Source organism: Pezoporus flaviventris, unplaced genomic scaffold (genome assembly GCF_033815535.1).
Source record: "Pezoporus flaviventris isolate CSIRO_AGI_PZ_B2104156 unplaced genomic scaffold, CSIRO_AGI_Pfla_v1 ptg000228l, whole genome shotgun sequence".
Lineage (NCBI taxonomy): Eukaryota > Metazoa > Chordata > Aves > Psittaciformes > Psittacidae > Pezoporus > Pezoporus flaviventris.
This window is the reverse complement of record NW_026892776.1, coordinates 199,341-220,569: the sequence shown is the minus strand read 5'-3', so window position 1 is coordinate 220,569 and position 21,229 is coordinate 199,341. Positions and strand designations below refer to the sequence as shown.

Sequence of the window (21,229 nt, the reverse complement as noted above, 5' to 3'; positions counted from 1 at the left end):
AGCACCCAAATCCTCTTTGGAGGGAAGCTTTGAGATCCATGTTTCCATTGCAGCTCTTCCTGGCAAGTCCCACACTGCACACACACGCCGTGGGTCCAAAACGCCCCCCCCCCCCCCCCCCCCCCATGTCTGGAGAGGTCCAAAGCCCTATGATGCTGTAACCAGGCACCCTTCCCAGGCATGGAGAGGATGAGGAGAACAAGGAGTGCATGTTATAAATATAAAATCATGATCTGCTACAAACATAAGACGTATATTGTACATCTTTAACCCATATACACAAGAACACAATATACACAGAATGTCTCAGAGGAACAGGGGCTTTGCAAGGGGGGAGTGAGAGATGCTGCTCCCCTTCCAGCTCCCCCCGCCTCCTGCCATGACAGGGGGGCTGTACCAACAGCACATCAGTCACAGGAAGTCCTGTGAAGCTGACATGCATCATTGGATGTGATGGAGTTGCCCCCCCCCCGTCTTGGGCCATGCTCACCCCACTGCCTGGGGGAGAGGGAGGTGAAGAGGATGAGGAGGACACAGAGCAGGTGCAAGGGGTTCTCTTGTGAACCCACAAAGTGCTTGGGGTGTCCGGACCCTGGGAGTGAAGCCAGGCCCTGAGAGCAGCTTCTTGCCCTGCTGCCCTCAGGGGAAGGATTTTCCAGCCAGGCAGGTCTCTCATAAGGCATTTTTCATCTGGGAGCTGGAGCGACCAGTGGCAGAAGAGAGAAGGGAGCAGATATGGCAGCGCACGTGGTGACAGGGTAACACGAGGCAGCGAAGCCAAAGTGGTCCCAGCCCAGCATACAGGGTGGAGAGGGTAGGAGGGCTTCGTCCTCAGCTCAGTTTATCTGTAAAGCTGCCCCCCAATGTCCTCTCACAGCCCTTTCACGCCTCTCTCCCTGGCTTGGCATGGAATACTGACGGTCACTGGAGTGGCACATCCAGGCGCATGGAGTGGCAGACAGGCACACGTTAAGAGTTAAGACAAGAGTCAATGTGAGCTTTGTACAGCGAGGAGCAGCTCCTGGCCAGAGTGTCCCAGGACTTGGATGACAGAAATGCCACAGTGATCAGATTGGGCCAGGACAAGGGCTGGACATGGGGAAAAGGAGGGAGTTGAGTCCTGGCACCTATCGGCGGTAATGATTGGGGGCATCTGCAAACATGTACTTGAGTCTGTAGGCTTCAGCGAGCAGGAGTCCAATCTCTTCATTACCCCAGTGTATTGTTGGCAGGTTTTGTAATAACATCAGAAGGCCCTGAAAGAGGGGAAGGTGCTCAGTTTGGGGAGCTTGAAGGCAGAGAATAGATCCAGAGCAGGCTCAGGGCAGCAGCAATCAATAACTTGCTCACAGACAGCATTAAGGTATGCTCATGTCTAGATCCCAATCAGTGGAACACCTCAGATGCCCCAAAATCCCTTGAGATAAAGGATGCTTCCATAGCTGGACACCAGAAGGCTGGACATCAAGCGACTTACCCTGATTAGAGCTGATATTTGATGTCAGAACTCTCCAACAGCTCAGTTCTATCCTGAGCCCTCAGCTCAGTAGTTACTTTTAGGCAAGGATCCTGAGACAGAATGATCTTGGAGACAGCTCCGAGGTGATGGCTGACTCCATCCACCTTGGCCTCCAACCAAAGCAATTCCCTCCCCTCACCACCAGGGAATTATCCCCAGCCCCAAGGTCTTACTTGGAAATCTTCCTCATCTAGGATCTCCTTTCGCCACTTGATCAAGAAGGCAGCGCAGACATACAGGTGGAAATGTGAGAATCCTTCTGGCTCTGACTGTGGACAGCAAAGCTCTGTGTCATGACCTCCCTGGACACATATATCCTGCTGGGCCACCTATCACCTAACTGGCTATCAATGTCCCAGGGCCACGTTGCTTTGCTTCCTTCGTCACACCCCTCTACTCTGCTCTCACGAGATCCCACTTGCAGCACTGTGTGCGGTTCTGGTGTTCTCAACATAAGAAGGACACGGAGCTGTTGGAGCAAGGCCAGAGGAGGCCAGGAGGATGCTCAGGGGCTGGAGCACCTCCTGTATGGAGCCAGGCTGAGAACACTGGGGCTGTTCAGCCTGGAGAAGAGAAGCTGGGTGGAGACCTCAGAGCAGCTTCCAGTGTCTGAAGGGGGCTACAAGGATGCTGGAGAGGGACTCTTCATCAGGGACTGCAGTGATAGGACAAGGGGTAATGGGTTCAAACTTAGAGATAGCTCAGGTTGGATATAAGGAAGTTCTTTACTGTGAGTCTGGTGAGACACTGAAACAGGCTGCCTAAAGAAGTGATACATGCTCCATCCCTGGCAGGGTTCAAGGCCAGGCTGGACAGAGCCTTGGGCAACATGGTTTAAAGTGAGGAGTCCCTTCCCATTGCAGGGGGTTGGAACTGGATGATCTTAAGGTCCTTTACAACCATAACTATTCTATGATTCCATGATCTCCCCAGTTACCAGATAACTTGCATCCCACCGTGCACACAGAATCAGTCCTGGAGTGACCAGCCAAGCAGGGAAGGCAGCAGGAGCCTGTGTACCTGGTAGGTGTCCCAGAGGCGGATGGTGCAGCGAAGAGGCAGCTCCCTCATCAGCAGATTGTTCATCCAGCGAAAGGCAAACTGCAGGTATTCGACCTCGTACTTCCTAAAGTGATTGTGTACCTGCTCTGAAACAGCACATTTCACTTACACACCTGAGGAACACAGCACGGGCTTTCAGGATGAGACCTTGTTCTCCAAAACACCTCCACTCCTCATCCTGGGCAGCAAAACCCTGTCCCAGGAGGTTCCTGGCTGACCCTACCCTGCGCTCTGCTTCTATACCATTGCAGGAAAGAGTCTACCCCTGCCCTGAGGGTGCTACTTGCAAAGGAGCCCCCCCCCAGTGTTGTGACAACCTGCTCAGATCCCCATGTCACCTACCATCGATCCGGCTCACTAGCTCCTCCAGGGCTTTGACTTTCTTCTGGATCCCTGGCTGAGCAAAGGTGTAGTTATCCTGTGGGGAGAGGCCAGGAGTCAGAAGCAGCAGCTCTAACAACAGCTAGAAATGACCCAAACCACATCTGCAGCTCCAACAGCACCATGAGTCATGGATACACAACTTTTGAGCACCAGGATCATCTGCCTGCTGTGAATCCCTAGTCAGGACAGTGCTGGTTCGAGAGGCACAGGATTTTACCCACAGATTTAGCTCAGTGAAATAGCAAAATCTTCCTAATGCTGGCACATGCAGAGCACTCACCATATCAAAGGGAGAGACACCCCCCCCAGGGCCCCAGAGCTCACCTGAATCCCATCCAGCAGCTTGCTCATGCACCAGAAGCTGTCAGCTTCAATGCTCCGTAACACATCCTGCGACAGGTTCGTCACATCAAAGTTCTCCACATCCTCCTCTGCAGAACAGAGAGGGAAGAGCATCAGGAGGGTGGGGACATCAGGCAGCTCACAGGACACGCTGAGAGACTTTATCAAGACAAAGGCAAGCTATGAGGCTCCCTGCCTGGCCCAGAGCACAGCACCCGTGCAGTGACCTATTTCTCCAACCCAAGTGAAGGGCTGAAGGATCCCAAAAGACTCAGTGGCCACGATCCGAAACCAGCCCAGATCTCCAGGGTGCTGTGGGAGGGATCCCACAGTGCTGCTGCTGTCACATTCCCTCTGGGGCAGGGGCTGTGCATGGACAAAGCTGCATACGGGACCCCTCTAGCCAGACCACATCCCACCTCAGGTGATGGCAGGTCTCTGCAAGCACCACAGGGAGAGCTGGGAGAGACGCACCTCCCACTGCAGCAAGAAACCAGGGAGGGAAACACTGCCCGTGACCTGGGGCAGCTCAGTGCCTGCACCCAGTCAGATTCACCAGCATCATCCCAGGACTGAAGCACAATAGTGTCACCTAAAAAGTGACTGCCAAAGCATCAGAACCCTCTATGGGAGAGCAGGACTTTGAGGCACAGTTGCAAGTCCCAAAAGCCGACAGACATCTTCCTAGAGAGCAAAAAGGCTCCGAGTTAAATCCAGCTCGAAGCCTGACAGTGGGGACACGCAGCAGAGAGGCTGCTCAGCTTCACATCTTCTCCTCCTCAAGCCCAGATGATGGGAGAGATCCAGCAAACAGCAGCCCCAAGCACAGAACTTTGCTGAAGGGGAAGCAGTGATTTGTGCAAGCTTGTTTTCCAAAGCCAGTGAAATGGGGGTCAGAAAGCACAAGGGTTAGTGGCAGCTCTGCCCCCAAAGGGTACTCACAGAGTGCAAAAGGCTGCCCCTGCTTTTACATGGGCTTATGAACCTGCAAGAAGGGGAAGGGAGAGATCAGAAACCTCAAGGGTAGGATGGTGGTGATGCTAGCTGAATTTGGAGCAGGTATCACCTGCTCCAGGCCAAGTTCACCATAACCTGGGGCTGTAAAAGGCAGTGGAAACAGGGAGGAGACTCAGGAGACACAGGTCTGGCCCTCCTGGCTTGGCAGACCCAGCAGCTCCCTTCCCTTTCTTCCTCAGGAGAGCACCCAACACAGTGCTAAATCAGACCAACAGATGACAGGACTAAACTGGCCCATTTCCAAACCCAGAGGTACGGAAAGCCTAACAAGTGTCTGAACTTCCTTGGAAAAGAACAAGAGAAGAAGAGGAAAGGGATTGGGGCTAGAGCCAGGCCGCACTCTTGGTTTAGGTGAAAACTCACACTAACAGATCTTGCGTACAGGAGGACAGGAAGTGCAGAGCCAGTCTCTGCTCCTCCTCTGGGACAGGGCTCAGCTCCAGAGCAAAATGCCACCAGGAGCTTTAGCGACAAGCAAGGGCTTACCTCTGCATTAATCTAGCAAGCTTGAACTGCAGAAAGATCAGCAAAGCTCTTCTACAGCTGCAGGTCATCATCCAAAGCTATCACTCTTCTACTACCTTCTCTGCAGGGACTCACAAATATTCCTGATAATGAGAAAGGCAGGCAAAATCCTTCCCTAGATAACTTCCCTCACAGAGAAAGAAGGATGGACAGGCAAAAGAAGGGGACAGGGCCATATGCTAGTAGCTAGAACTGGCTGGGGGGGAGGAGGGAGGAGGCTGAGCCACGCAGGATGAGCTCCATTCAGCTCCAGGCATGAGGATCGTGATGGGGAAGAGGATGTGGTGAACTACCAAGGTGACGGGGAACACCCTGCTGCTTGCACCAGTATAGGGACAGGAGAAGCAACTCTGCCAGCACCCTGTTGTCAAAGCAAAACAGGGATAGGAGGTGCCCAGCATGAGCCAACATACACTGCAGGAAGGCTGCTGGAGTGTGTGGCTGAACACAAACATTGCTCAGTGGCATCATTCAAGTAGCCCTGTGGAAAGGAGGGAGCTGCTCAACAGGGTTCTGGCAGGGACTGAAAGGGAGCCAGTGGCACAATGACACTGCTGGCAGTGTCCCAGGGTGCCTCAGGGCAGCTGGAGAAAGTACAGGTCCTGCGAGTGACATTTCATCAGGACTCAGGGCAGACACAAGAGAAGGGACATCACAATCCCACTTGAGCCCTTGCTCCAAATGCCAGGCAGGGAATAGCTTGGAGCAGATAAGAGGTACCAGGACTCAGTACCTGCTTGCCCTCAGGGAGCTTTACTGACTCCCCATGCTCAGTGCAGGACTAGACACATGGGGAACAGTTAAACCCAGTCTCGGCTCACAGCCCTGTGTAGTAATGGGCACGTCTGCACCGTGTGCAGTGAAGGGCAGATCCAGGGCAAACCTGGAGTTCAGAACAAGACTGATGTTACAGCCTAAGCTGGTAAACTGCAGTGTGAGTAGTAACGCCCAGGTACGAGGCTTCCCTTCCCCCAGGTTCCACTTACGCTTCTGTTTAGAGGGAGACAGTCTTAGTTTAACCACAGTCAGGATTTAGTTACAAAAGCCAGTCAGGGGCGAGCAAGATCAGTCCTTTCCATGCTGCTGCCTCTTTTATAGGCTTAGTGAAATGCCAAACAGAGCCCAAAGCTGAAACAATCCGTTACACAAGGCCTTGGATGAGTAATGGAAGTGGTGTCATACATTTAGATGGGCAGAGAGCACTGGGAGAGGGCACAGAGCCAGCACTGGCACTGCCTTGGGCTGCTGAACGAATTTCTGAGCTCTGTCACTGCCATTTGAAATGCAAACACAAGCCCTGATTGCTGGGGGTGACTCTGAAGGGCTGTGGGAAATGAGCTGGGAGCAGTTTAAGGAGGACTGAGGGCTCAGCATCCCTGTGCTTGCTGGGCCATCTCTGATCACCTGGAAAAAGGAGCATACGGTTTCCTCTGGCAGGGTGTCAGCCTTGCCCCAGTTCCTCAGATGCCAGACTGTCTCTCTCCATCCTTACTGCTCAGGCTCTGACTGCCCAGCAGCACCACTGCACCCATCCCATCTAGAGAGCAAGAACAGTAGACTCAGCTGCTCCTGTGGCCTTAATACCTCCCTCGAGCTCTTCCCCATGGCAGCATAAGCAGAAGCTGTCAATCATGAGGAGGAGGAATCACTCCAGCTACGGATCTGATGGTGGCAGGGGCCCAAAGCCCCCATGCTTGCTGCCAAGTAGCCGTGTTGGTGCAGCAGACAGGTAGAGCATCGCAGGAGGTGAGCCATGATGGGGGAAAGGTTAAAACACAGCAATTAAATCTATCCCATCTGCCAAGGGGCAGAAGTCACAGGTGTCTGCCCAGCACCTAAAGGAGCATAAGTTTGGCATCTAGACTGGGCACAAGTAAAGGAAAAGCAACTGGTACCGACTGGCACCAGAAAAAGGGGCAGAGGAGTTCAGACATGGGGACTGGAAGCTCAGGGGAAGAGCAGCTCCTCCCTGCTTCAGCCTAGTTGGCGCTGGTTGAAGGGGCACACACACTGGTTTCAAGGCATTGCTCAGAAATAGAATAGCAATACTAACAGGACCCCTTTGGTTAAGCTGGGGAAATGCAGGCTAATAACAGGGTCATCCAGTTCCCAAAGGACCATGGGGCAGTCAGAAGAAATAGCTTCCTGCGAGTATGCTTCACCCACTGGTCCATTTACCTCCTTCAGGACCCAGACAGGCTTCCACCCTTCCCCTCCCCATCTTCTACAGTGAGGATGGAAGGGCATCAAGTCAAAGACTCAGCAGTATACAAAGCCAGACTGCTGTAACTACTACCCTGAGCAAAGCTGTTCAATCCCTCTGCACACAAGAGCCTGGGTGTTGGCTTGGTTACTGTTGACTGATGGATCTTTACTCATGTCAGCTTCAGTGAAAGGAAGCTGCCAAACTGTTCCCTGAAGGTGCCTGGAAAGCTACAGACCATCCCCTCCCCAAGGCACCCACCTTTTGCCTATGGGCATGTTCGAGCCCTTGGTGGGAAGCCAGACAAACCCTCTTATGTTTTAGGCCATGGTCTTGTAATATCGTAATATCGTATACTGATGTATAATGGACACACCATTAACCAGACACATTGATCAGCTGATAAGCACCAAGCAGAGATTTTAATTGATCTGTAGAAAAGTGGATTTGTTGTCTGCAAATGCAATGCCTGCTCAAAGCATGGGATGATGGAGCATGAGAGAAGGCTCAGGGGAGACCTTATCACTCTCTACAACTATCTGAAAGAAGGATAGAGTGAGGTAGGGGGTGGTCTCTGCCCGCAAGGAACAAGTGACAGGACAAGAGGAAATGGCCTCAAGCTGCACCAGGGCAGGTTTATATGGAGATGAGGAACAATTCCCACCCCAAAGGGTGCTCAGGCATTGGAACAGGCTGCCCAGGGCAGGGCTGCAGTCACCATCCCTGCAAGTGTTCACACAGCGTGGAGACGAGGCCCTCATGGGTTAGCGGTAGCCTTGGCAGAGCTGGGGAATGGTTGGACTGGATGAGCTTAAAGGGCTTCTCCAACCTGGTTGATGCTATGATGGGTTAGAAGTCTACAAAGAAATTGGAGATGGAAACCAGCCCATTATCAGAGACTGCTTTATGAGAAGCCACTAGACTGAACAGCAGGAGACCAGGGTGCCAGCCTGGCTTTGTGCTGAGCAGCTAACCAAAGTCAACAGCTTGCAAACTCCACCTCTGCCTGTCAGCTCACTCATACCTGCACACCATGGTCCCCAAAGGGCTGTGATGGTCCTGCTGAGTCAGCTGCTGCAGGGACAGCCCTTCAGAGCTCCACACAAACATCCAGGGAAGCTGGTGGGCAGGTGAGCTGAGTAGCCTGCACAGTGGATCCATTTAACAAAATCCTAGTCTCAAGAACAGGGGTAGCAAAACTAGAGGTTTGAAGATGGTGTCAATTTCATAGAGCCAGCTTTCAAGGAAAACTTTTCCAGGCCAGCTCTACATACACCTTTGAATGTGGAAATAACCTCAGATGACAGGGGTATGAGCCCTCAAATAGCTGCCTGACTGTGCCAGGGATACAGCTTGAATACAGGCAGAATTTCCTTTAAACAAGAGACTTCCCACAGAAAGGAGAGTTGTCCACTGGCACATGCTGCACAAGGGTTACCAAAGTGCACAAGGCCTCTTTGGACTCTCCTGCTGCAAGGACTCGGATGCAGCGCAGATTTGGCTGACCCAGGAATCCTGAGAATTAGTGATCTAACAAGGAGAGCCTCCAGACCTGCACAGCACCAGCTCTTCAAGGGCCTGTCAGCAAAGGCAGCTGTAAAGAAGAGCCAGTGATCCAAGCCAGAGACTTAAATCCTGTTGCAAAAGGGGTTATATGGCACTGAGCACTGCCAATTCGTTCCCATATACATTCAAGGCAATTACTGATCTTGTCCTTAAACTCTAACTGCTACACAGCCAGAGCAGGGAGCCACCAAGGCAGACTGTCACCTGAAGGCTGGCTTTGTGTCCCAGGCTCTGGGGCCAGAAGGGGATGCATGATATTGTTTGGCCAAGTTCAACTCAACAGGTTTTTCTCACACTTTTTTTTTCTCCAACACAAGTTTCAGAGATAGCTGGAAGCAGGATGACCACATTCAGAGAGGAAACTTCAGGCACGGGTGAAAACAGCCCTGGAAGATGGTGAGAAGCACACACCAGCAAGAGGTAGACTGGGCTGATGCAACACAAACTCTGCCACACACAGAGAGTTGAGCCTTAGCACAGTACAGGGCTGCAAGAAGTCACACCAGGTACCTGCAGGCAGCTCTGATGCTTCAGACTAGCTCCCTCCTTGCAGAGATAACTCACTGTGCACAGCCCTGCTTCTAACCCAATAAATCAATCCTGAGCAACCAGCCTCCACCAAGCCTAAGTGCTGCGGTAGAAGCAACTTAAAGGGAACCTGCCCAGACCTGACTCAACAGGCTCCTGACCTCCCAGGAAAGGGAATTCCCAAGAAAGGGTACTCACCACAGCTCATAGCAGGGCCACATTTTGTGCCTTGTCCTTCAGGCTGTGAGAAGCATCAACACTTTGTGGGGATCAATCCTGACCACACTGGCTACCACAGCAGAACCAAGCTGGCTTACCTCTTTGCAAGCTCAGGTGAGGCACATCTGTACTGGTTTACAAAGCCTCAGCTAGGCAGTGGAAGGCTTCCACTGACTTCAACAAGCTTTGGATGAGACCTTAAAATATTTGTTCCCCGGGATTTCTCTGTCACTAATACTGTCTTACAAATTCCCTTTTTCCTTCTATTTACAGTGAAAACTAAGAGCCTGTAGGCATAGGGATTACAGAGGCCCAGCATTAATGTTAAGCCCAAAACACAGCTAGAGCTGGAGACTGAAAAGTATTATGGGTGGAAATGACTTGATCTCCAGCTAAAGGCAACTGGCTGTCAAGAAAGCCAAAAGCAGCAGGGAGAAGTCAATTTGCTTTCTGAAAGTCTCAGCTTGAGAAACACACCTGTACAGGCAGCACGGGCCAGGAAGCTTTCATTTCAATAGTTTATTTTTGCATTCTCAGCAGGGTCTCTTTATACTTCCCTCAAAGCCTGTAGAGCCAGAACTACCTCAAAAGCAAAGCTCTGAGAGCAAAACCCTCCCTTCCCCCAACTCTGTATCATCAGGGCTTTGCCTAAACTCTCAGCAACTAAAAGGTCTCAGTTCTCCTCCAAGCTGTAAAGATGTTAAGCACATTCAGATGTAAATCTACCCTCAGCACTTCAACTTTCGTGGAGCTCAGCAAACTGAAGTCAATCCAACCAGGCAGTAAGATGTCAGGATGTATCTCCAGCCTGGCACAGGCACTGAAGGATTAACACATCCCCTCAGCAAGGCAAGCTTTTCTGATGCCAGCATTTCACACCCTTTCAAACATCATTGTGGAGAGGCAGCAACGTGCTTCAAGCAAGGTATGTCACTTACCAACATACTCAGAGAGGAACACAACAAAGAAAGGAGTGACCAGGTCATTGATTCCCTGTACATAGCCGCTGGCTGGGTGTCGAATGGCCCAGATAAACAGGATTCTTTCAAAGATCTAGGGAAGAATGAGGGAAAGCAAGTACCTGCATTAGCCGTGCACAAAGGAAAGGCAGAAAAGCATAATCGCTAAGCTCAGGGAGCAGAAATCATGCACAGACAGGCTTTTCTGCAGCAATATGGGTAAGATAAGAAGCATACAAGTCCTAGGAGAGCCTCCTGTGTGATCCACAGATCCCCCACACAGGCCAGCCCACACTTCACAGAACAAGGCAGCCCAGGCTCCTCATCAAAGCCCCAGATGAAGAAATGCAGACCCAACTTTGTAAGATCCAGGTGGTTTAACACCCTTCCACCCACAGGAGAGGGCTGCCTGTGCACACCAGCATGCCTTGCTGAACATGATGTTGAAAGCTAAGGCTGTTATCCGTTATCAGCACAGTATTCCCAGCAAAACATCACAGATCAGGAGAGTTTCCAACAGAGCAGCGGCCCTGTAACAACCTTCCAGACTGCCTCAGCCCCAGGACACCATGTTCTGACATACCACAAACACATGCTGAGCTTGTTTCCAAGGAGGACATGTGCCTACTATGCCTCCCGGTCATCTCTCTAAATCCTGCTTGGATTTCTCACAGAGTGCTTCACACAAAAGAGGTTTCATAGCAAAACAGAACAGATCTCCTGTTCTGGTTCAAATGTCTAGAATTTGTCTCAAAACAAAAGCCTCATGTCTTCTGCCAACTCTTGGCTACATCTCACCACAGAAGAGCTGATCTCATAACCCTGAGCTCCAAGTCTGATGTCCCTCAGAAACATGGGACAAGACCAGTTTCAGCAGGTATCTGCATCAGGAGCTGTCAGCCAGGGAAGCTTGTCCACACACACACCCCACAGCCAGTGTGTGTGACAGGAGCTTTCCTCTCCCTTACCTCCTGGACAAGCGGCTGCTGGAAGAGGGGGATGAGTGGGTTGGTCCTTGGAATATCGATGTGGATCTGGAAGAGAAGGTGGGTTACACACGGGAGCCATGCCTTCCAGAGGTACACTAACTCATCACAGGCTAACAGAGGGGAATCCACTCCTCAGTGTCCCCCAGGTGACAGCTGCACTTGCTGACAAGCACAGTGAGGGCTACAGCTGCAATGACAGAATCATGTTCAGTTTTATCTCCGATCTCCTCTGCTCAGGTGTGGGCAGGTAACCAGATCTGGGGTCCAAAATCTAGTTATTAGATCAACTGAAGGAAGGGTTAAACTAATACCTGCAAGTAGAGGGATAGAAACACAGTACCCTTTTCCCTCCTAATAGCTACATCTAGAGGAAGTCCTGGCATGACCCCAACTGTATGGACAAGCAGTGGCAAGAGGGAGGAAAGGGATATAACCAAGGCAGAAAGCCAGGCAACAGGCAGAGGTAGGTCTCTACCTGTCATGGGTAGGTCTTGTACCTGTCGGTAGGTGTCTTGATGATGCTCCTCATTCCGGGAATCATAATACTGCTGGATGAAACCAAAGTATTCCTCCCGCTTGCGCTGCAAAGTCAGCTTTCGCCGCTCCATATTTGCGGGGAGATAACCCTGTGGCAGGAAAACCTGCGTCAGGGCAGAGCCTCTTCCCTCAACTTAAAGCATCCCTTGAGATCCTGCCTGTCAGCTGGAACCATCAGGCACACAGACTCAGGAGCTGGGGAAAGACCTTTCATGGGATTTGGCTCTCCCAGCTCCTGATCCCTGGAGCAACACATACCACGGAATTCAGCTTTCCAAACCAGAGTGAACCACCTATTCCTAGCACCACTATGGGCTTTGTGCAGAAAGATGATGTGGCAATTATACTCCGCAACCAAAAAAACCCTGCATAGGCTGGGTACAGACACAACACGAGCAAACCTGGTTACAGGACACAAGAAGCACATGTCTCTGGCTTGGCACACTCCCCCAGTCTCCTGCATCACAGTTCCAAGTACTCACTGAGAGGAGACGCCAAGTCACAGGCCGGACTTCTCTGGGCACACCAGGCCAGCTGCATTTTCTCAGTTCATCTGCAAACGGACAGTGGTGGCAATGGATTAGATCCTAGGCACGTCCAGGCACCACTATACCTAGAAGGAGAGGAAAGCCCAGTCTGCTCCTGCAGGCTCTGGTGACACTGAGCCTCCAGGAAGGCTCCACATTAGCAATGGCTGGGGATGTGGGTCTGCAGCAAGGGGAGCAGAGCTAGTTCCAGCTCAGCCTGGGCACAGAACTGGTGCCTGCAGGGGTTCCAATGTGATGGAACCTCAGTTCTCATGCAGAGCCCGACAGCCCCCAGTGATCCCAGCCATCATTTGCGAATTGGAGGAAGACTGAGAACTGACAAGGAGCTGGCGGAGGATGTTGCCATCTGCCAAAAGAGCAGTTTGTGCCTCCACACCACTTGTTGCAACTGCAGAGAGTATTTTTTTCCACTCCAGAGCAGACCCGATTACAATCTGAAGCAGGCAGCAGCCCCCTCCTCACCCACAGGCACCCCCATTTTGCCACACTCACCCAGGTCTGTGTTGTGGCTGGAGAGGAGTTGCCGAAACTTCTCCAGGCGGGTTTTCTCCCTCACTGTCATTGGGGGAGCACCCGAAGCATTTTGGTCAGAGATTCGGGCAACAAGTGGAATGACAGGCCGAAGGGGAAGGGACTGCTGCTTCTGAAGGGGGGTCCTCACACAGGCCTCCTCTGCAAGAAGCATACGCTGCAGTGAGATAGGGAAGGAGACTGCACCTCTCCAAACCTACTTCACTCAGAGACCTGCCACTGCAGATTTCACCCCAGGCAACAGAGCATCACTGGCCCACTCTGATGGATCATCTGGTTGACAGGCATTTGTTACAGCTCTTCCATCATTTGTCTTTCCTTTCCTTTCTCCTGCACCCAGACACCTGGCTGCTAGTGGATCAGAATTCCCTCTTCACATGGGAAGCATGACACAGGAGACAGGCAGAAGGAGCTGTGTCAGTTCCAGAAGAAACCACCTCCACCGCTGATCTAGTGACCAAGCTAATTGCTTGCATAGAAAGCAGGCAATGGGCTGCCAATGCCACCTGCTGGCAGCAGGGACCTGCTGAGTTACTGCCACAGTGTGACGAGGCACAGTGAGCAGGGGCTGATGCTGCCCAGCTCTCTGCCCAAGGTGGATGGACTTGGGGTCAACAGGACCTCACCCAGACATTTACTAAGAGCAGCATGCTGGGCCACCAAGGAAGCAGACCCTGAGCAAGAATTTAACAGATCTCCAAAATCCCTTAGCACACAGAACACAGGATGCTTTGGAGTACAGGATACTACAAACAGGTGAAAGCCCCTGTTGAGCTTATGGGCTGGGCCGAAGCTTCTCACGTATAACATGTGAGGAGCAGCAAGCAGCTGAGTTTGGCAGTGAACTAGGAGAACACTGGAGCAGTAAGCTGCTCAGAAAATGGCTCTTACCAGATGTCCTGGAGAGCTGGGCCTCACTGCTGGACTTGATTACCTTGCAGTTGGTGGGCATGTCACCAAGAGCAGACTGGGCTCGCTCGGGTTTTGCCCGTAGCTTGCTGTGGTTCTCTAGTACCTGTGCTGCCGTGGCCTTGGCCACTTTAGAGTTCAGAGTCTGGAAAGAGGAAGAGGAAGAAGAGAAGTCCTCATCTTCATCATCACCAATGTCCCAGGCATCACTGGTATTGCGGGCAAACTCGTGGAAGCTGGAGGCCTTCTTGCTTTTCATAGGCAGCGCATTGGCCTTGGAGCGGTCCTTGATGAAACTGAGAACCAGAGAGAATCACTATCAGAACCATGCTGTTAGATTATTCCATCTTCTTTCCTTCCCTATGCCCTCACTTCAATCAGCCAGCCCCTTTTCCCAATTCCTCTGTTCCTCCTCCCAAACCCAAGGACTATGTTAAGCCTCTCTGGGCTGTCCACTGCCACAAAGCAGAACCTGACATGACGGCAGGGCACACAGGCCACAACTGGCAGCTGGAGAGATGCCAGGCTTCCCAGCCCAGCAGGGCAAAGTGGAGACGCCTACAGCTCCTGTAGCTCCACCACCTCCACCCTACACAAAACAGGTAGATTAGCACCCACAAAAGGGACTTGCAACCTCGGGAGAGGCATGGCACAGGTCAGACAAAGCTGGTCTGTGCTCTTGGACACCCCTGATACAGCTGCAACTGCTCCCAGCACACCAACCAGCCTGGTTCTCTTCTCAAGCACAGGTGGAGCCTTTGTATTTATCCTCAAGCTACAGGAGTCAAAGTCCAGTGCCTGAAGCGTCACAGAAAGGGGGAACCTTCACCACTATCCAGCATGAGATAGGGACGAGGAAGCAGTTCAGCTCTGCCTTTTCTTGCTGGGAGGCGTGCTGTGATTCTCCAGCCTCTCAGCAGCCAGGCACCTTTACCGCCCTCCCTTCCCTTAATTCTTCTGTCTCCAAAGGGGAGCAGAGGGTTCAGACACCACTGCTAAAAACTACGCCTGTCTCCTTTGATGTGGCCGGGTTTCTGGCCATAAAGGGCGTCTGCAGATAAGCTTTCCCTGCAAATTTCTTCAGAGCTCAACACAGCGTCGCACCCCACTGCTGTCCTTCTCCACTGGAGTATCACAGTGTCAGGGGAGGCTGAAGACATCCACCTACTGCAGGACTGAGCCAAAAACCTGCAGTCTTGTGGCCTGCATCTCCAGAAGCTAAGCACTTACTTCTTGGTGAGACGGGGATCCAGAGGAGGATGCTGTGCTCCATATACAGGTTGAATGCTGTAGGAAGGAGAAAGAAAAAGAAATAGAAGACCGTGCAAAAAGCCATGAATAATCTCCCCAACCCAGACTGGGGTCACACTTCTTGCCGGCTGTCAGGAACTGAACACAGACCAAAAGCAGCTTCTACCTGCAAAGCTTTAGCTCCAAAGTGCCACATTCAACTGAAGATTTGCTCTCTGCAGCAGCAAAGAGAAGCCTTGTTTAAACTCTCAGCCTCTCTCCAGCCTGAGCTGGGATTTGTGATCTGCTCTTTTTCTGAGTGACCATGCGTCTCTGTCCCACTGCCTTACATGCTGAGGATCATTCTCCTTTCTAACAAGGGGATTTCTAGGATGCAGAATTCACCCTTCCGAGCCCTGCAGGACAGGGAAGAACTCCAGCCCTGGTGTTGCACACTGGCGCTCCTCCACAATACACCTGAGGGTCTGAACCCCATGCTGGCTCTCAGGCTCATAGCCAGTGCTATGGCGAAGCAGCATCTGGTACAGCACATGGTTTGACGCAGGTCCAAATCCCAGTTTAATCAACCACTTCCTATGCAGTCTGAAATGAGACACCATATCCCAGTCCCTTGGTTCTGCTCCTTGTGGAGTGGGACTGGTGGGACAGGGAGCCCAAGGGCTGCAGGCACTGCATGGGGAGCATCCCCTTGGAGAGGAGCTAGTAGAGGAATGTTCATCACTAGTTTTACAAGCTCTGCGTGTGAGACAGGGATCCTAAGTTATCAGTTCAATTTGGGTAACTATCCACAGCCACCCCATCTTCGGAAAACAAGTCCTCCCCATCCCTGGTACACAAGCACAGTCCCACATCCCACAGCAGAGACAAGGGCCCATTCAGAGCTGGCACACAGTGAACAAGCTCTTCTTGGGTCAACAGAGCTGGCCTGATTTCCAGAAGGTGCAGATGGTGCCCAGCAGTAAAACAAGCAGAGCCCAGCCATGCAGGAGGGAAACAGCAGCCTAGTGCAGCTGGAAAGCACACCGTGAACCAGTTGATGGTAGCGGGGTGGCAGAAACAGGCCCAGCTGGCTAGGGAAAGACACAGAGATCACGGGCAGAGGCTGGAAACAAACATAGCACAGAGAGAGCCTGGTGGTGAAGCCTGGTGAGGGGTGGGCTCTCTGCTGCAGCAGCCACCCCCCGTGGCTGGAAGCACTAAAAAGGCTCACCGTGTTTCCCCACCAGCCATCAAGCCTAGGAAGGAGTTTGCTGACTAATTAGCATCCAGAAGTCAGGACAGCTATTAAGCAGAGGCACCCCCGTGGGTGGGCACAGCAAGCAGATTATCAGGAGTAAGAAAAACAATCTCTCCATGTCAGTGCTGCTTCCCAGTGACTCATGGCAGCTCCTTGCAGGAGAGGAATCAGCAGTCTCTTCGATAGCCAGCTCCAATCTTGCACTGTCTTGTGACAGCAGCCATAGAGCACTGTTCCTCTCTGTGCTGACAGCGGGTAGCCACTTCCAACTCATGTGCAAAAGCCTGAGCTCCACAAGCCAAATGTGTGATATGTGTTAGAGACAGAGGGGGGGATATGGCAGCAGCTCTGGGTGAAGAAACTCCTTCCTCACGCTCTGAAGCAATACGCTGGCTAACGGCTACAGAGAGGGTCCCACCTCCCAGGCAGCTCATTTTGAAGAGCTTGAATGCAAGCTCCCCAAGACAAAGCACCCTGAGCTGATCAAATGTGTTCACACAAGGGGCTGAAGGGGACAGTCTGGTTTCCGGCAGGCTACAGAGCCAGGGCTGAACACCATCCTGCGCTGATGAGTTTGAACTGCTGCATGAAGCGGGTTCTCCCCATGTTTGTCCCATCTCTGCCAGTTCTCTGCCAGATTCACCCGTGCAGAGGGTATAACAGGCTGGACAGAAGGAGTGCAAATGAAGTGTGCAACAGGTCTGTAAGATACATGAGCACATGCAGATAGACGCCAGACAGCAAGCTTGTGCTGCGGTGTCTGTGGTACCCTCGATGCCGGAGCCCACCCCTTCAGCTCACATCCCTGTAGCTGACTCCCAGCAGATCCTACAGCTCCACATTAGCACAACCTACTGAGAACACTGAGGCAAAGGAGCGATCACCAAGTGATGCTCACTAACTTCATTTACTCACTTTTGCCTGGTTTTCCCTGATGCAGCTTGGCTAGATGAATCTGTTGTCTCCAAGCTTAACCCCCTGTCTGAAGTTGGTTTTGCCACACTTTTGCATGGACAGAAAGCTCAGGGCATGAGCTTTCATAAGGGCAGGCATTACACACACACACCACTGGGTCAGGAGCTGATGCTGTGTGGATGAGCCCTCTGTCCTGTCTCATTTGAAGCTCTTTGGACAGGAATTTCTTCTTACCCATATGGTCAGTGCTGGTACAATGCCTGTGGTACCTGCATTATGCTACTCACAAGGAGATCACCACAGGGCGTCAGTTGTTGACACTGCAGCAGAAAGCACATCTGTGAAACCTCAAGTGCCACTTCAGACATAGATCAGATTTACTCCTAGTCAAGTCTGTTTCTCCCCTTTTAAAACAGCATTTAAATACCCCTCACTGGAGCCAGACTGACTGCCTTTCTGAACAGCAGGAAATAACAACCCATCACACAGGGTAACACACTAGAGCAACCTGCCACCACATCCCTAGAGAATTACTGGGGTGACAATTCCCAATGCAAAAACTACAGGACAGTACTGAAAATGTAAAAGGACATTTACTGCTTCTGCCATGCTAAATCTACCGGGAAAAAGCCCCAACTAAAAGCTAATACAACCAAGTGACCAAATGTACAAAGTGGCATGGAAAAGGAAGTTAACACAGTTTCCAAATCTTGATGAAGCCTCCCTCTGCCTGCTTGTCAAGGCAGAGGAAGAAGAGAGGCAAGAATCTGTACGGGAAGGTCTCTTAAACCTCATATAAAACAGAAAGGGAGCTTTACATCTAGCACTTATGGATGCAAGCATGTCCCACCTCCACCTTTGGCTGCTGTGTTGCCCAAAATCTGTCAGTAATCATCCCAGGAATGCACAGGGCATTTATTTAGAGGTCGTGAGAAGGCTCCTGAACAGCAGGATAGCTGCTACGCAGCCAGCCAGGAACAGGGGAGAACTCTGCCAAAAACCTGACATTGCAGTCTATTGTCTAGGCAGGACCAGCTGCCTCCCAGACCGGTTCACCTGGTTTGAGCTCTCCAAGCCAAAGCTCCAAGTCACTGACTGCAGGAGTGAGCTGCTGTCCAAGACTATGAGCTGGAAACACAGCTGTGACCTCGAGTAAGAGATGTGAGCAAACAGGAAGCCAAATCACCCAGGAAGAGCACAGCATTTTCTTCCCCCGTGAGCAGAAGAGGAGGAACATGTAGTGCTTGTTGCTTTCTCTTTGCTTGCCACAGACCTGGATTGTCCCACTAACCTGAGGGAGCCAGCCAGTGCAGTGACAAAGACCTGAATGACAGCACATCAGGAAGAGAAAATTAACTTGCCCAGCAGGATTTAAAGCCAACTAAGCATTTCAAATTGCATCCACACACCAGAAGGGGACGGGCAGGGTGCAGATAAGGCAAACGAGAGGAAAACACAAGGTGCACTCGATGGCAATAGCACTTGTGAAAGCCTCCTCAGAGGGCTGGATGCCCTCTCCCCATGGTAGCCTTGCTGGCTGGTTGCCCGCTCCCCTAAGACTGTAGGGAGAATCTCCTTCATCAGCACCAGCCTCTTCCTAAACACCACCTGAATCAGACATTTCACTTGTTTCTCCCATCCCCGGGAGAGCACAGGTGCCTTGACAGGAAGCAGAACATCACAGCCAAAGGAACTGAAGCAGGAGGGGGCACACAAAAAGAGGTCCCACAGTCTCCAGTGCTGAGCAGAGGTGGGCCAGGAGTGACACTGCATAGGAGAGGTTAAGGGAGGGACACGTGCATTGGCAAAGGCACCTTTCTGGGACAGAGCTGCTGTCACCCAAGGTGACACCTCTAAGGGCTTCAAGAAGGGCCGTGATTCCTTCAATACCTGTGGAAATGAGGAAGGTACAACCTGGCCCGAGGCCACCTCATGGGGGCCTTCGAGGGCCTGACCCCCTTCCCCCTGCAGGCAGGGATCCCCACAGCCCCCTACACGAGGGGCAATCCTGAAGCTACCCTTGTTCCCTATACAGTGGGACTTCTGCCAGCAGCAATACTCTGCCCCATAGCCTGGGGGAGGGGGGGGGTGTGTGGAGGGCTGGTATCGTCCCCGTTGCAGGGGGAAAGTCGGGGTCCCCCAACCAGCTCCCCTACCCCATACCAGGGTGACATCCCTGTAACTCCCCCTTGCAGGGGTAACACGGCCCCTGACACCCAGTTCCCAAGGCAGAGGGGCCGCTCCCGCTCCCGCTCCCCCACCCAACGCCCCGCAGGTGGGCCCCTGCGCCCCTTCCCGGGGCTGAACCGGCCGGGCCGGGTGTCCGCGCTCACCTGCCCGGCAGCTTGGCGCTCCGCTTCCAGAACTGCCTGCCGCTCTCGGCCGCCATGGCGGAAGGGAGGGGCGGGCCCGGCCGGCCGGCCAGCCAGCGAGCAAGCGAGCCCACCGGCCGGCCGGCCCCGCGGCGCAGCGGCAAAGCGCGACGGAAGGTGGCGGCCTCCCGCAGGCCGCCTCAGCGCCGCCCGCCCTCAGCCCCCGGCGGCGCCATCTTGGATCCCGGAGGAGAAAGCGCCGCCATTGGCCGCTTCGGGCAAGGCGTTGAGGAGCGGCCAATCGTGAGAGGGAGGGGGAATGACGTCTCTGAGGAGGTGGGGTCTGCAAGGCTGGCGGGGAGGCTGTGTGGGGCGGGAGAGACCATCCAGGAGGGAGGGAGGAGGGGATAAACCATCTTGTTCCGTGCGGAGGGAGAGGGAGCGAACCGCTATCACCGAGGGGAATGGAAAGCGGCGCTGAGGCGGTGGAGGGAGGGGGCAGAGGGACCGCGAAGAGGCCAGGGCGGGAAAAGTTAAACACAGCCCGTGCGCCCTGGGGAACGGGAAAGACCATTCACGCTGCGGGGGGGAAGGGGGGACACGCCCAGCAACCTCTTGGGCGAAACCATCGGGTAGGGTGGAGGGGAGGAGAAAGCTGGGGGAAGGCGGTGCGCAGAGACCTGCACGGGGCGGGAGGCAGCTCAAGGCGCACAACGGGAGGCGGCAGCGCGGCTGGGTGGTGCGGTCCGAGGGGTGCTTCCGCCGGCAGCTGGGGCTGTCTTGGTCCTCTCAGCGGTTCAACACCATTTGGGGTCATTTCCAGTCCCCAGCCGAGCCCCGGTGCCGGAATGTCCTCTCATAGCGGCAACCCGGGTGAGCGAGGAGCCGCCATTGTGGGCAACCTGTGAGGCACAAGTGGTCACCCCTGAATAAACGGGGATAAACTGGGGAAAAACAAACCTCAGCTGAGCTGTAAAACCCCACAAACTGCCCAGGTGACGGGGGGCCCTGCCAGTGCCCAGGGCAATGCCGTTCCTCTCATGCCCTGAGGAGAAACTCTCATACTGGGTGGCCAGCAACCCTGGCACCTCATCAGGCAGCGTGGGATGGGGACCACTGGCATGGGCATCCCTTGGCTGTGGGGACTTGTGGCCATCCTGCTCCTGCAGGAAACAGTGAATCAAGTGTTCAACAGTGAACTGAAATATTCACAAACCACGTAAAGGCCCTTGGTGACTGACTGGTGGCCTTGGCAGTCATGGGAAAAGGTTGGACTTGATGAACTTAAAGGTCTTTTCCAACCCAGTTGATTCTATGATTAAGTGGGGGGGTTTCCTCATAAAAATCCCCAGGAATTCTCAGGCCCAGTGATGTGCTTATCCTCTCCTACCAAAGGGCAGTGAGCTCCCCATCAGGGAGAAACAGGGGTGTAACAAGTTTTCCTTTCCTCCAGTCCATGTGTGCAGTCCCCATCCCAGGCTGAGAACCTGCCCGTGGCAGGGAAACACCAGCAACCACAACTGTGGGCACAGGGAGCTGGGAGCAGGAGCTGCTCCACACCTCCACCAGGCTGCTGACAGGAACACTACGGAGCTGGGGGCAGACACAGGACACACACGGAGGGAAGATCCAAATGGAAAACCAGGGGATCAGCAGCTGCAGGAGCAAGGCGCGGG

General features: G+C 53.0%; 1 protein-coding gene across 4 annotated transcripts; it reads right to left on the bottom strand.

Moving 5' to 3' along the window:
- Positions 1-234: 234 nt before the first annotated feature.
- TBC1D22B (TBC1 domain family member 22B) lies at positions 235-19,769 on the bottom strand. 4 transcript variants are annotated; one of them, XM_061442629.1, is made up of 13 exons: positions 19,575-19,769; positions 15,069-15,125; positions 13,821-14,134; positions 12,891-13,070; positions 12,333-12,403; positions 11,811-11,939; positions 11,293-11,358; positions 10,304-10,418; positions 3,290-3,396; positions 2,924-2,999; positions 2,540-2,667; positions 1,693-1,788; positions 235-1,256 (listed from the first exon to the last, which is right to left on the bottom strand). In XM_061442629.1, exons 1-13 carry the CDS (start codon positions 19,628-19,630, stop codon positions 1,128-1,130), a joined length of 1,524 nt encoding a protein of 507 aa, XP_061298613.1. In that variant the 5' UTR covers positions 19,631-19,769; the 3' UTR covers positions 235-1,127. The 4 variants fall into 4 exon arrangements, with proteins under 4 accessions (XP_061298613.1, XP_061298615.1, XP_061298614.1 ...); XM_061442631.1 differs by lacking the exon at positions 11,293-11,358; XM_061442630.1 differs by lacking the exon at positions 15,069-15,125.
- Between the last annotated feature and the right edge of the window lie 1,460 nt (positions 19,770-21,229).